The sequence below is a fragment of the Entelurus aequoreus genome, linkage group LG05 (assembly GCF_033978785.1).
Source record: "Entelurus aequoreus isolate RoL-2023_Sb linkage group LG05, RoL_Eaeq_v1.1, whole genome shotgun sequence".
Taxonomy (NCBI): Eukaryota; Metazoa; Chordata; class Actinopteri; order Syngnathiformes; family Syngnathidae; genus Entelurus; species Entelurus aequoreus.
In genome coordinates this window covers 22,818,353-22,833,312 of record NC_084735.1, presented here as the reverse complement: position 1 = coordinate 22,833,312, position 14,960 = coordinate 22,818,353, and the positions used below count along the sequence as shown (strand labels likewise).

Here is a 14,960-nt window from a genome sequence, read left to right as displayed (position 1 = left end):
TAAAGTACCAATGATTGTCAACACACACTAGGTGTGGTGAAATTTGTCCTCTGCATTTGACCTATCCCCTTGTTCACCCCCTAGGAGGTGAGGGGAGCAGTGGCCAGCGTTTTTGGTGACTTAACCCCCAATTCCAACCCTTGATGCTGAGTGCCAAGCAGGGAGGTAATGGGTCCCATTTTTATAGTCCTTGGTATGACTCGGCCGGGGTTTGAACTCACAACCTACCAATCTCAGGGCGGACACTCTCACCACTAGGCTACTGAGTAGGTCAGTCCGTGGCCCACAGTGGAAAAAGTTTGGGCACCCCTGGTCTAACTAGTAGCGTTCCAAATTACTCTCGGTGTAGTGTTCAAGCATAGCGTATCTAGAGTTCAGTCAAATAATCAACAGGCGCCATTTTGGGTACCCAGGATGTGTGCAGCTGTGCGCGGATTCATGCAGTGTCTAATATGATATAGAAATTGCGGTTAGTCTGTTAGTTTTTCTGACAAAATAAACCAAAATAATAAGTCTAACTATAGTGACAAACTTACAAATGTTCTTTTATTTTGTCAAAGTATAATTTGGGGGCAATTTTGTGTGTGTATTTGATGCACTTCACTCCTACTTTCATGCAGTCTTCTTCTCAATGACCTTGCTGATGGCAATGGCAGATTTTGAGAGAGGAGCGCCTCGTATCCAGTAGCTCCACATGCAACTTTTAATTGGAGCCCTTTTTTGATGGTTTCAGCAGACCATTTAATTCCTCGTGGACTTGCTTGTTTGAGTTTACCAAGCTGATCTCTGTTGAAAACTTTAGAAATGTTCACCTCTAGATTACTTTGCTGTTGAAGAAGTTTCCTTTTCTCCCTTCTTTCCTTAGCCAAAAGCTTTTTCAGTCTTGATATCTCGGTAGTCATTTTCTTCAGTCTCTCGTTGCGGCTCTCAGCAGAACGTGATGTACTTTCTGCAGAGACTAATGAAGTCTCTGCGACACCTGGTGCGCTCTTTGGAGAACATGGTGCAAAGGTGTGTATGGGCTCATCTGGACTATCGAGTGTGTCATCTGTACACAAAATGAGGAAGAGAAGTTAAAAAAAATGCAAAAAAACAACTCAAGAAAATAGAACTATACTTTTGAGCCAACCTAAATAACTAGTCAGCTACCATGTGACAATCTTATGTTCCACAGCTTCAAATTTATGAAAAGTAAATTAATAACACAAAAATGTTTCTTCTACAATATTAAGTCTATTATAGTTCATTGATAACTGCAAGCGATTGACAGGTTAAAAATATTTAAAAGAAATGATAAAAAATAGGAAATCTGTCAAACTTGTTTTCATTAAGAGCCACAACACATATATGTCTATAAAATGTGAATATTAGTATATTCATATGATATTACACAATGCATTTATTCTTGTTTTTATGTATTAGGTTGAAAAAAAATCTGTAGACTGGCAGCTCAACCGACAGAAATTTACCATACAATTTACAGTGTTAACAGCATATTACTGTAAATGGAAAACTGGTACCACTGTTTGTTACGGTAAAATTGTGGCGACAGATCGACCAGTTTTTTACTGTAAAATCTATGTTTGTTTTTACTGTGTATTACTGTAAATAAAAATACTGATGCGACTGTTTTTGACGGTGACATTCTGGCGACAGATTGGCCAGTTTTTTATCATAAAATCTGTGGTTGTTTTTTTGGTGTATTACTGTAAAAGGAAAAATGGTTTAACGGTAAAATTCTAGCACCTGCGCAGTCAGGTTTTTCCCCCCGTAAAATCTATTGTTACGTCAATCAGATGTTTGTTTGAATTTTAACAAAAATGTTTAATGTATGATAATATCTGTTACATTATTCATAAACTTCAAACTAATAGTTGAATATTATTACAGATTACGGTACAACTAACTTTCAATTTAAATTTCCTATTCCTATTATAAAATGTTAATTCATATCATCGCCTATATTTTAAAGAACATATTTGACATACCCTCTTATTCATAGACTAATGCGGAATGTTAAAAAAAGACAGCTGATAATTACCATTTTCACTCAGATGAATTGGCTTCTCCTCATTACCATATTCACTATGGTGAATTGGCTTCTCCCGATTACCATCTTCACTGTCACTACGGTGAATTAGTTTCTCCCGATTACCGTCTTCACAGCCACTATGGTGAATTAGCTTCTCCCGATTACCATCGTCACTACGATGCATTAGGTTCTCCAGAGTACCATCTTGACTATGGTGAATTAGCTTCTTCCGATTACCATCTTCAATACAATGAATTAGCTTCTCCAGAGTACCATCTTCACTGCGATGAATTTGCTTCTCCAGAGGACCATCTTCACTACGGTGAATTAGCTTCTCCAGAGAACCATCTTCACTACGGTGAATTAGCTTCTCCCGATTATCATCTTCACTGCGTTGAATTGGCTTCTCCCAAGTACCATTTTCTCTATGATAAATTTGTTTCTCCCGAGTACCATCTTCACTAAGATGAATTGGCTTCTTCCGAATGCCATTTTTCCTACGATAAATTGGCTTCTCATCTTCACTACGATGAATTGGCTTCTCCTGAATGCCATCTTCACTAAGATGAATTGGCTTCTCTCGAGTGCCAGTAAGAAGAGATTGCTGATAATATGAGTGTTCCATTCGTATCCTCTTTGACGGAGGAGGTGGTGATGCATCCACTCTGTTTCTCTTCAGAAGTCTTCGAGGCTTCACAATCTTTGTAGTGAATGCGAACAGTGTTGGCACAGCATTTGGTTTCAACTTCTTCAGGCCATCAGCTCTACGTTGCTCGTATTGTGTCTCATCAAAATGATCCTTCAAAGAATATGGGAAAAACAAGACCATATATTAAAGCCTGTAGTGTACTGTATAGGATTGCATACGGTCAGGATTTTGCCAAAGTTTTCAAATGAAGCAGTATCTTCTTACAATGACCTTTGCCCTGGACTTGGTAAGCTTAAGGGAAATTGCATGGATATGGAGGTTTGAAAATACAAGTTACAATACAGACCAAATTAGATACAACAGGGGTTCTTAACCTTTTTGACTTTGGGGCCCGAGGCCACATCAAATATTTCTACTGAATTAGTAATCTTACTCTTGATTTTAATCATATTCAATAATTACATCTAACCTACTTTCAGTTTTCCACCATGTCAATCATATGAAACTGTGTTAATCAAACATTATTTATTTAACACATAAATAAACCTTAGGGTTAGGTCAGCCGGATTAGAAAAGTAAGTACTAACCTAATATACTACTAAGAAGGGACTCATAAATAACTACCGTATTTTTCGGAGTATAAGTCGCTCCGGAGTATAAGTCGCACCGGCCGAAAATGCATAATAAAGAAGGGAAAAAACATATATAAGTCGCACAGGAGTAAAAGTCGCATTTTTGGGGGCAATTTATTTGATAAAACCCAACACCAAGAATAGACATTTGAAAGGCAATTTAAAATAAAGAAAGAATAGTGAACAACAGGATGAATAAGTGTACGTTATATGAGGCATAAATAACCAACTGAGAACGTGCCTGGTATGTTAACATAACATATTATGGTAAGAGTCATTCAAATAACTATAACATATAGAACATACTATACGTTTACCAAACAATCTGTCACTCCTAATCGCTAAATCCCATGAAATCTTATACATCTAGTCTCTTACGTGAATGAGCTAAATAATATTATTTGATATTTTACGCTAATGTGTTAATAATTTCACACATAAGTCGAAAAATACGGTAATGAAAAAAAAGTTTTCCTAAAATTGAATGACTACATTGACAATAAATATGTTTCTTAACTAAACTGTCACTCATGGTAGAAAAGTGTATAACAACTGATCGTATAATGTGTTTAAGATAGATAGATAGTACTTTATTGATTCCTTCAGGAAAATTAAAATTCCAGCAGCACTGTGCAGAATTGATATCGAATTTAAAAAGTAAATAATGGGGGTATAAATTGAAACAAAATAAAAAAATATTACAATAAGAATAAAAATAAAAAGCAACTATAAGAATAGAAATATAACAGTAAAATAATAATATAACAAGAGAAACTAGGCAGTAGTGACCCTGTTATGAAAAAGGCAGCAAGGCAGTGTTGTTGAGTTTTGGAAATGACAGCGTACAACCGTGACATTATCACAAGTCTCCGTCTGTGCGGTGTACACACACGCGCTAAGCGGAGAGTTTTGGATCTCTACACCTTGGCCAGAGTTTTTAAAAGTCTGCGTTTTTAAAGACAAAAGTATGCCGTAAAAAAATGAAATAAATTTACAACGCCTCGAGGCAGCGAAAATTATTCGGATACATTTTGTATATCAAGTTACTCGAGGAATCGTTTCAGCTCTACTCACTTGTGAACAAAAACAAGGGTAGTCACAATTGTACAAACCCCGTTTCCATATGAGTTGGGAAATTGTGTTAGATGTAAATATAAACGGAATACAATGATTTGCAAATCATTTTCAACCCATATTCAGTTGAATATGCTACAAAGACAACATATTTGATGTTCAAACTGATAAACATTTTTTTTTTTGCAAATAATCATTAACTTTAGAATTTGATGCCAGCAACACGTGACAAAAAAGTTGGGAAAGGTGGCAATAAATACTGATAAAGTTGAGGAATGCTCATCAAACACTTATTTGGAACATCCCACAGGTGAACAGGCAAATTGGGAACAGGTGGGGGCCATGATTGGGTATAAAAGTAGATTCCATGAAATGCTCAGTCATTCACAAACAAGAATGGGGCGAGGGTCACCACTTTGTCAACAAATGCGTGAGCAAATTGTTGAACAGTTTAAGAAAAAACTTTCTCAACCAGCTATTGCAAGGAATTTAGGGATTTCACCATCTACCGTCCGTAATATCATCAAAGGGTTCAGAGAATCTGGAGAAATCACTGCACGTAAGCAGCTAAGCCCGTGACCTTCGATCCCTCAGGCTACACTGCATCAACAAACGACATCAGTGTGTAAAGGATATCACCACATCTCATTTCAGAAACCCACTGTCAGTAACTACAGTTGGTTGCTACATCTGTAAGTGCAAGTTAAATCTCTCCTATGCAAGGCGAAAACCGTTTATCAACAACACCCAGAAACGCCGTCGGCTTCGCTGGGCCTGAGCTCATCTAAGATGGACTGATACAAAGTGGAAAAGTGTTCTGTGGTCTGATGAGTCCACATTTCAAATTGTTTTTGGAAACTGTGGACGTCGTGTCCTCCGGACCAAAGAGGAAAAGAACCATCCGGATTGTTATAGGCGCAAAGTTGAAAAGCCAGCATCTGTGATGGTATGGGGGTGTATTAGTGCCCAAGACATGGGTAACTTACACATCTGTGAAGGCGCCATTAATGCTGAAAGGTATGTAAAGGTTTTGGAGCAACATATGTTGCCATCCAAGCAACGTTACCATGGACGCCCCTGCTTATTTCAGCAAGACAATGCCAAGCCACGTGTTACATCAACGTGGCTTCATAGTAAAAGAGTGCGGGTACTAGACTGGCCTGCCTGTAGTCCAGACCTGTCTCCCATTGAAAATGTGTGGCACATTATGAAGCCTAAAATACCACAACGGAGACCCCCGGACTGTTGAACAACTTAAGCTGTACATCAAGCAAGAATGGGAAAAAATTCCGCCTGAGAAGCTTAAAAAATGTGTCTCCTCAGTTCCCAAACGTTTACTGAGTGTTGTTAAAAGGAAAGGCCATGTAACACAGTGGTAAACATGCCCTTTCCCAACTACTTTGGCACATGTTGCAGCCGTGGAATTCTAAGTTAATTATTATTTGTAAAAAAATAAATGAAGTTTATGAGTTTGAACATCAAATATCTTGTCTTTGTAGTGCATTCAATTGAATATGGGTTGAAAAGGATTTGCAAATCATTGTATTCCGTTTATATTTACATCTAACACAATTTCCCAACTCATCTGGAAACGGGGTTTGTACATTGTGTGCAGGCACTGGGATTGTAGACAAACCTTTAGTAAATTCTGGAGCATCCATTTTCTACCGCATGTCCCTCTCTGGGAAGCGGGGGGCTGGAGCCTATCCCAGCTGCACACAGGCGGAAGGCAGGGTAGACCCTGGACACGTCGCCACCTCATCGCAGGGCTAAATTCTTGAACATTTGTTCTTATTTGATTTGGGATTTGTTCTATTATTCAGATATTAGGCTGCTGCCCCCGCAACCCGATTTCGGATAAGCGGAAGAAGATAGATGGATAGTTTGGATTATTGGTGAAACATACAAAATATGTGCAATTTAGAGGCAAAGTTTGGTTAGGCTAAGTCAAAGTGTATTTGTTCACTTTTACTAAAGAGTGAGATCTAGCACGTTTCCCGTGTGTGTACGCTTACCTCGCACAAGAGGCTGTAGTTATTGGGTCTCCAGCCGTCCCGGCGCACCTTTACTTCCCATACTTTTCTCCTTACCGGGTCGCGGGGAAAACGATGCATATGCTTCCCACTTTTCTGGCGAGTGAAGCAGCCCCAGGCTGCACAACTGGGCATGTTTAACTCTTCCTAACCCTGTAAATTAAAGTCGCCGATATACGATACGTCAATTACTGAACGTGCAGTAACTATTTTGCGTCGATTTCAACTTTTAGCAGCTGCGGGCGTTTGTACTACATTCACATAAACACTATGATAATCGATGTTTAACTCCCGACTGATAGTATAACCGTGTTAAATCAAAAACTCATAATTGGTAACACTTTGATAAACTTAATAGACCGACTAGTGTTAGCTTGCTAGCGTAAATGCCAACATGAAAACACGAGTCTTTAACGTCTTTCCATTATTAGGAAACGTCATGCCCCAATCTGAACGTGTACAAACACATTACTGTCTAAACTACGGAGCTAGAGTATTCACATTGAACATAAAGGCTTTGCTGTCTTTGCAAAAAGTGATCGGTATAAAACTCCACAGAGTCGAGTGGAAACAGACAAAGTCCGTTTTACAGGAAGTGAACTCGTGACGTCACATAAACCGGAAATGAAACGAACATTCTAAAACGTTTACAAGTTAAAATGGAAGATAAACATATTTAATATAACTCTTATGAAGCCAGAGCAATATAAGAAAGTATATTCGTGTCATTAAAATAAAAAAATACAATTACATTATAGTTTCGTGGCGCTGACATAATAATTGATAAATAAATGGGTTATACTTGTATATGCTTTTCTACCTTCAAGGTACTCAAAGCGCTTTGACACTATTTCCACATTCATCCATCCATTCACACACTGATGGCGGGAGCTGCCATACAAGGCCCTAACCACGACCCATTAGGAGCAAGGGTGAATTGTCTTGCTCAAGGACACAACGGACGTGACGAGGTTGGTAGAAGGTGGGGATTGAACCAGGAACCCTCAGGTGGCTGGCTCGGCCACTCTCCCAACTGCGCCACACCGTCCCCATCAACTAGTAACGTACAAACCCCGTTTCCATATGAGTTGGGAAATTGTGTTAGATGTAAATATAAACGAAATACAATGATTTGCAAATCCTTTTCAACCCATATTCAATTGAATGCACTACAAAGACAAGATATTTAATGTTCAAACTCATAAACTTTTTTTTTGTTTTGCTAATAATAATTAACTTAGAATTTCATGGCTGCAACACGTGCCAAACTAGTTGGGAAAGGGCATGTTCACCACTGTGTTACAAGGCCTTTCCTTTTAACAACACTCAGTAAACGTTTGGGAACTGAGGAGACACATTTTTTAAGCTTCTCAGGTGGAATTCTTTCCCATTCTTGCTTGATGTACAGCTTAAGTTGTTCAACAGTCCGGGGGTCTCCGTTGTGGTATTTTAGGCTTCATAATGCGCCACACATTTTCAATGGGAGACAGGTCTGGACTACAGGCAGGCCAGTCTAGTACCCGCACTCTTTTACTATGAAGCCACGTTGATGTAACACATGGCTTGGCATTGTCTTGCTGAAATAAGCAGGGGCGTCCATGGTAACGTTGCTTGGATGGCAACATATTTTGCTCCAAAACTTGTATGTACCTTTCAGCATTAATGGCGCTTTCACAGATGTGTAAGTTACCCATGTCTTGGGCACTAATACACCCCCATACCATCACAGATGCTAGTTTTTCAACTTTGCGCCTATAACAATCCGGATGGTTCTTTTCCTCTTTGGTCCGGAGGACACGATGTCCACAGTTTCCAAAAACAATTTGAAATAAAAATGATAAATGATAATGATAAATGGGTTATACTTGTATAGCGCTTTTCTACCTTCAAGGTACTCAAAGTGCTTTGACAGTATTTCCACATTCACCCATTCACACACACATTCCCACACTGATGACGGGAGCTGCCATGCAAGGCGCTAACCAGCACCCATCAGGAGCAAGGGTTAAGTGTCTTGCCCAAGGACACAGCGGACGTGAATAGGATGGTAGAAGGTGGGGATTGAACCCCAGTAACCAGCAACCCTCCGATTGCTGGCACGGCCACTCTACCTACTTTGCCACGCCGTGGACTCGTCAGACCACAGAACACTTTTCCACTTTGTATCAGTCCATCTTAGATGAGCTCAGGCCCAGCGAAGCAGACGGCGGTTCTGGGTGTTGTTGATAAACGGTTTTCACCTGGCATAGGAGAGTTTTAACTTGCACTTACAGATGTAGCGACCAAATGTAGTTACTGACAGTGGGTTTCTGAAGTGTTCCTGAACCCATGTGGTGATGTCCTTTACACACTGATGTCGCTTGTTGATGCAGTACAGCCTGAGCGATCGAAGGTCACGGGCTTAACTGCTTACGTGCAGTGATTTCTCCAGATTCTCTGAACCCTTTGATGATATTACGGACCGTAGATGGTGAAATCCCTAAATTCCTTGCAATAGCTGGTTGAGAAAGGTTTTTCTTAAACTGTTCAACAATTTGCTCACGCATTTGTTGACAAAGTGGTGACCCTCGCCCCATTCTTGTTTGTGAATGACTGAGCATTTCATGGAATCTACTTTTATACCCAATCATGGCCCCCACCTGTTCCCAATTTGCCTGTTCACCTGTGGGATGTTCCAAATAAGTGTTTGATGAGCATTCCTCAACTTTATCAGTATTTATTGCCATCTTTCCCAACTTCTTTGTCACGTGTTGCTGGCATCAAATTCTAAAGTTAATGATTATTTGCAAAAAAAAATTTTTATCAGTTTGAACATCAAATATGTTGTCTTTGCAGCATATTCAACTGAATATGGGTTGAAAATGATTTGCAAATCATTGTATTCCGTTTATATTTACATCTAACACAATTTCCAAACTCATATGGAAACGGGGTTTGTAATATATGTGCCTGAATTGTACAAGTTGTGTTCAAATTAACAGCAATCCCACATCACCAGCAAGATAAATCATTGTTTTTGTTAGAATTTCAACTTTTACACGGCAAGTATGTTTCTACTTGTTTAGTAAAGGTGTAAAAAAAAAGACAACGGGCATGACGTGCATGCGGCTGATTCTGTGAAGCTGAATCATTTACTGAAAAGGGCGTGTTAAAAAACAGCAATGTTGAGTTCAATTAGTGAGGTCATTGATTATGTGTTAAAAGGTGGCCCTTAGGCAGCAAGGTGGCACAGGGGTTAGTGCATGTGCCTCACAATACGACGGTCCTGAGTAGTCCTGAGTTCAATCCCGGGCTCGGGATCTGTGTGGAGTTTGCATGTTCTCCCCTTGACTGCGTGGGTTCTCTCCGGGTACTTCCTCCCACTTTCAAAAACATGCACCTGGGGATAGGTTGATTGGCAACACTAAATTGGCCCGAGTGTGTGAATGTGAATGTTCTCTGTCTATCTGTGTTGGCCCTGTGATGAGGTGGCGACTTGTCCAGGGTGTACCACGCCTTCCGCCCGATTGCAGCTGAGATAGGCTCCAGCACCCCCCGCGCCCCCAAAAGTTACGAGCGGTAGAAAATGGATGGATGGATGGAAGTGGCCCTTATTTTAGGGCTGTGCAGTTGTCCTTGAAAAGCACTGTAAAATGGGTCGTTCAAGACATTGTTCAGAAGAAGAGTTATTTGATTAAGAAACTACTAAAAGAGAGAAAAACCTAAAGAAGCAAAAATGATATGAAATGCTTTGACGTGGCAGCCAAAACCAGAAAGGCGAGGAGAAAAAAAGGAAAAACGACTATTCAAATGGCTCGGAGAATAATGAAAATGGCAAAGGTTTAGCCAATAATCGGCTCCAGGAGGATCAAAGATGATCTAAGATTGCCTGTGAGTACTGTAACAATTAGACAACGTCAATATGCAGCTCAGCAAGAAGACCTCGCAAAGTCCCATCGTCAAAAAAAACAAACATGCGCTGAAGCGGTTACAATTTGCCAAAAAAACGCATTGACTAGCCTAAAAAGAAATGGCCTAACATTTTGTGTACTGTTGTGAGTAATACTGTTTTTTTGGGTGGGGGTCTAAGGGCGACAGACAGTTTGTCAGATGTCCTGCAAACACTGAAGTCAAGCGTGAAGACGGTGAAGCATGGTGGTGCAAGCATCATGATATGGGGATGTTTCTCTTACTATGGTGTTGATTCTCTTCATTCTATTTTAGCACACCAGGGTTCATGCATCAGTTTGAGTACATCAGAATACTAGAATAAATCATGTTGCCGTATGTTGAAGAGGAAATGCCCTTGAAATGGGTGTTCCAACAAGACAATGACCTCAAACACACCAGCAAGCAAGCAAAATCATAGTCCCAGACAAACAGTAATGGAGTGGCCAACACGGCCACCGCTGCTGCCCACTGCTCCCCTCACCTCCCAGGGGGTGATCAAGGGTGATGGGTCAAATGCAGAGAATAATTTCGCCACACCTAGTGTGTGTGTGTGACAATCATTGGTACTTTAACTTTAATTTAACAATGCCCGGACCTTAATCCCATGGGCTGACATAAAAAAAATTCTGTTCATGAGACATAACAAAGAAATGCAGAGGAATTGCGGAACATAGTACAATTGTCCTGGGCTGCAAACCTGTTGACCAGTGCTAGAAGTTGGTGGACTCCATGTACTACAGATGTGAAACTGTGGGTATGCAATCCAATATTAGTTTATGATTCTCAGCAAAGTTGAATCTACAAGCATCTCATACAGTACATCTTTGAGTTTGTAAAGAAAGGTGTCAACACTGCTATTTTTGTTTTACATATTTCTTGACTTTCTGTAAATTACTTTTTGCAATTTTCTTGCATCTGTGTTCATTAAAATACAAATTATTTGAAGAATTTTGAGGTTTACTCATCTTTTTAAAAACACTGATATTATTAACATAATTATCTACTGTTCCTGTCACTACAGTTCACTTTGTGAGATAAGAGTTAGAATCTATATTACATTAATATATATCATTGTATCATATTGTAAGTATTTTCTTTATTTTAGGTACAAGTAATATTTTATCAGAAGTTTCAACTATATTATATTCAGCACTAATTTGCAGTAAATATAGAATCTCATACCGTGTTATCTCACGCACGACTTCCTTTACCTATCTTGTTTTATTTATTTTTATTCTTATAGTACCTTTTAATACAATAATTTTTTTCTAATAATTACATTAGTTATTGTATACCATTGTTTTCTTTTGATATGCAAATACATTTTTATTAATATTGCACACTCTTTCACAATGTCTCTTTATTTTTGTATAAAAACCTGCTTTTGTAGCTCAATTAAATATGTAGTAAAGTATATGTCTGTCATTTATAATAAACCAAACGGTTTGAAAAAAATCGGTTAAAAATTTAGTGAGTTACGGTGATTTTAATCATTTATAGACCCCTGTCAAACGCGGCTTACTCCTTAAACCCAGATTCCGATCTAACAAAGGTCTTAACTCATTCTCCTTCTATGCCACATCAATATGGAATGCACTCCCAACAGGTGTAAAAGAAAGTGCATCTCTACCCTCCTTCAAAACCGCACTAAAAGAACACCTCCAGGCAACTACAACCCTAGACTAACACCCTCCCCCCACTACATCCCACCTCCCCGGATTGTAAATAATCAAATGTAAATAATCAAATGTATATACTTGTTCTTATGCTTTCTGAGCTCACTATGTTCACTGCTTGCTGTACATATCCTACCAAGTCAGACCTACACTGTTACAATGTCAATTTCTCAGATGATATTAATGTTGATGACTGAAGTGCTGATATCAACCAAACCTAACCCCCCCGCCCCAACCCCTTCCACATCCCACCCCCCGGATTGTAAATAATGTAAATAATTCAATGTATATACTCTGATGATGATTAACTTGTGTGATGACTGTATTATGCTGATAGTATATATTTGTACCATGAATTGATTATCGTGGACCCCGACTTAAACAAGTTGAAAAACTTATTGGAGTGTTACCCTTTAGTGGTCAATTGTACGGAATATGTACTGTACTGTGCAATCTACTAATAAAAGTCTCAATCAATCAATCAATCAATCAAGATGGCGGCCGTGATCGTTCATATCTGTCCAAGGTGTTGTCTTTAAATAGCGATATCTGGTTCCGGTTCTTGTAATATGAAAACGTAGTTTTTTTGCGTTTCGGCTGACTGATTTTTTTTTTGTTATACGAAATGCAGCTGAGATAGGCTCCAGCACCCCCCGCAACCCCAAAAAGGGACAAGCGGTAGAAAATGGATGGATGGATGAAATATGAAATGGAAATGAACCCTTTTTTTTTTTTTTTTTACATCCGGTTATTGCTTTTAGACACTGAAATAGGAGAACGCTTAGTTGTTGTTTTTTGGATATCAAAATAAAATTCTAACAAACCAATCTTTTTTTGTCGTTAATTTTCAATTCCTATTATTCATGACACAAATATTAATGACCAAAACACAAGCTGACCGATGAGGATAACTTAAAATATCACATATTTGCACCTAAATATGTATACTTTGTACACTGCGTACTGGACTCACTGTCCTGGGCATGACGTTAAAGTGCATCCGGCAGTGGAGGCTCCTCTATGGGGTCTTGGGGCACTAGGAGGTTAACCCCTTTACTACTGTTACCCCAGGTGGCCCTTGGCAAAGGCCTAGTACCTGACTGCCCCCTAGCCAGGGATACGGTGAAGACCTCAACGGTGGAACAGGCGGAGGATGATTGCTAACCCTGTGGAGCGTCACAATGGCTGTGATGGCGGAAGAAGGCTGCAGCAGAAAAGGGTCCCCAGTCGTCTTGGACTCCATGCCACTGGACCCTGACCCGGATCTGTCAAGGATCGTGTGGTGAAGGTCTGTGCACCAGTCTCCCCACGTTAAACAAAGTCACACACAGGCATCCTCCATAAAGGGATACACCCCTACTAGGAGGATCGTCATACTCGTTTCGAGTGACCCCCGCTGATGATGATGATGACTGGACTCACTGGGCGGGAGTTATGTCCGACCTATATCAATGATGGTCGTTACGCACTTACCGGAAATGACGTTTTTAATCTATGCACATCTTCTTGGCGATGATTGAGGCAAAAACATATGTGCACAAATACACAAATTGGGGCGTGTTTGAATCAAACATTAAACCACCTAACACATTAAAATTAATACAGAAATGTGTATTAAAATTAAATTAAAGGCCGTGTTAAAAAACAGCAATGTTGAGTTTAATTAGTGAGGTCATTGATTATGTGTTAAAAGGTGGCCCTTAGGCAGCAAGGTGGCACAGGGGTTAGTGCATGTGCCTCACAATACGACGGTCCTGAGTAGAGATGTCTTATCGTCCGATAAATGCTTTAAAATGTAATATCGGACATTATCGGTATCATTTTTTTATTATCGGTATCAGGTTTTTGTTTTTTGTTTTTTTGTTTTTTTTTAAATAAATCAACATAAAAAACACAAGATACACTTACAATTAGTGCACCAACCCAAAAAACCTCCCTCCCCCATTTACACTCATTCACACAAAAGGGTTGTTTCTTTCTGTTATTAATATTCTGGTTCCTACATTATATATCAATATATATCAATACAGTCTGCAAGGGATACAGTCCGTAAGCACACATGATTGTGCGTGCTGCTGGTCCACCAATAGTACTAACCTTTAACAGTTAATTTGACAAATTTTCATTAATTACTAGTTTATATGTAACTGTTTTTATATTGTTTTACTTTCTTTTTTATTCAAGAAAATGTTTTTATTTTATTTATCTTATTTTATTTTATTAATTTTAAAAAAAGGACTTTATCTTCACCATACCTGGTTGTCCAAATTAGGCATAATAATGTGTTAATTCCACGACTGTATACATCGGTTGATATCGGTATTGGTAATTAAAGAGTTGGACAATATCGGATATCGGCAAAAAGCCATTATCGGACATCCCTAGTCCTGAGTAGTCCTGAGTTCAATCCCGGGCTCGGGATCTTTCTGTGTGGATTTTGCATGTTCTCCCCTTGACTGCGTGGGTTCCCTCCGGGTACTCCGGCTTCCTCCCACCGCCAAAAACATGCAAAATGTAAAATTAAAATTACATGATGTTGCATCAAACAGTTTGATGCAACATCATGTTTCTGCTCAGGCCTGCATTTTCCTGCTTGGAATGTGTATTGTTGTTGTAGCTCCTAATTTGGCCACTAGAGGACAGCAAAGCACAGTCAGAAGGTCGGGTGTCCTCCTTTAAAAGCGCAGAGCTGCTCTCGTCTGTATGCAATAAACGTCACCTGCCATCGTTTTTTTTTTTTTTTTTTACCGCGTTTTGAACAAAAACACCGTTATTTCCGCCACTTTCTTCACTGGTTCTGGACCACTTGATCCGTGCGAGGAGCCGTCCGAGCAGTCGTCATCCATCGGCGGTCGTCTTGAGCCTGGTCCTCTTCGCCTCGCTGGTGAATGATTGTCATTTGTTTTTGTCTGGATGATAATTCCACTCGATAAT

General features: G+C 39.5%; 2 protein-coding genes across 6 annotated transcripts in view; one reads left to right on the top strand and one right to left on the bottom strand.

Annotated features, from left to right (window-relative positions):
• The window catches only part of flot1a (flotillin 1a), a 58,900-nt gene that overhangs the window by 11,415 nt on the left and 32,525 nt on the right, over positions 1 to 14,960 (top strand). Inside the window, exon 2 of one of the 5 annotated variants that reach the window (XM_062047421.1) lies at positions 13,098 to 13,314. The exons of 2 other annotated variants lie outside the window; for them this stretch is intronic. The gene's annotated coding sequence lies outside the window, so the exon portion shown is untranslated. Of the gene's footprint in view, positions 1 to 13,016; positions 13,315 to 14,133; positions 14,911 to 14,960 lie in introns of those variants that run through there. 2 more of the 5 variants (XM_062047420.1, XM_062047419.1) reach the window with 2 other exon arrangements.
• LOC133650312 (uncharacterized) lies at positions 279 to 7,010 on the bottom strand. Its single transcript, XM_062047422.1, has 3 exons — positions 6,403 to 7,010; positions 2,042 to 2,831; positions 279 to 1,048 (listed from the first exon to the last, which is right to left on the bottom strand). Exons 1-3 carry the CDS (start codon positions 6,553 to 6,555, stop codon positions 555 to 557), a joined length of 1,437 nt encoding a protein of 478 aa, XP_061903406.1. The 5' UTR covers positions 6,556 to 7,010; the 3' UTR covers positions 279 to 554.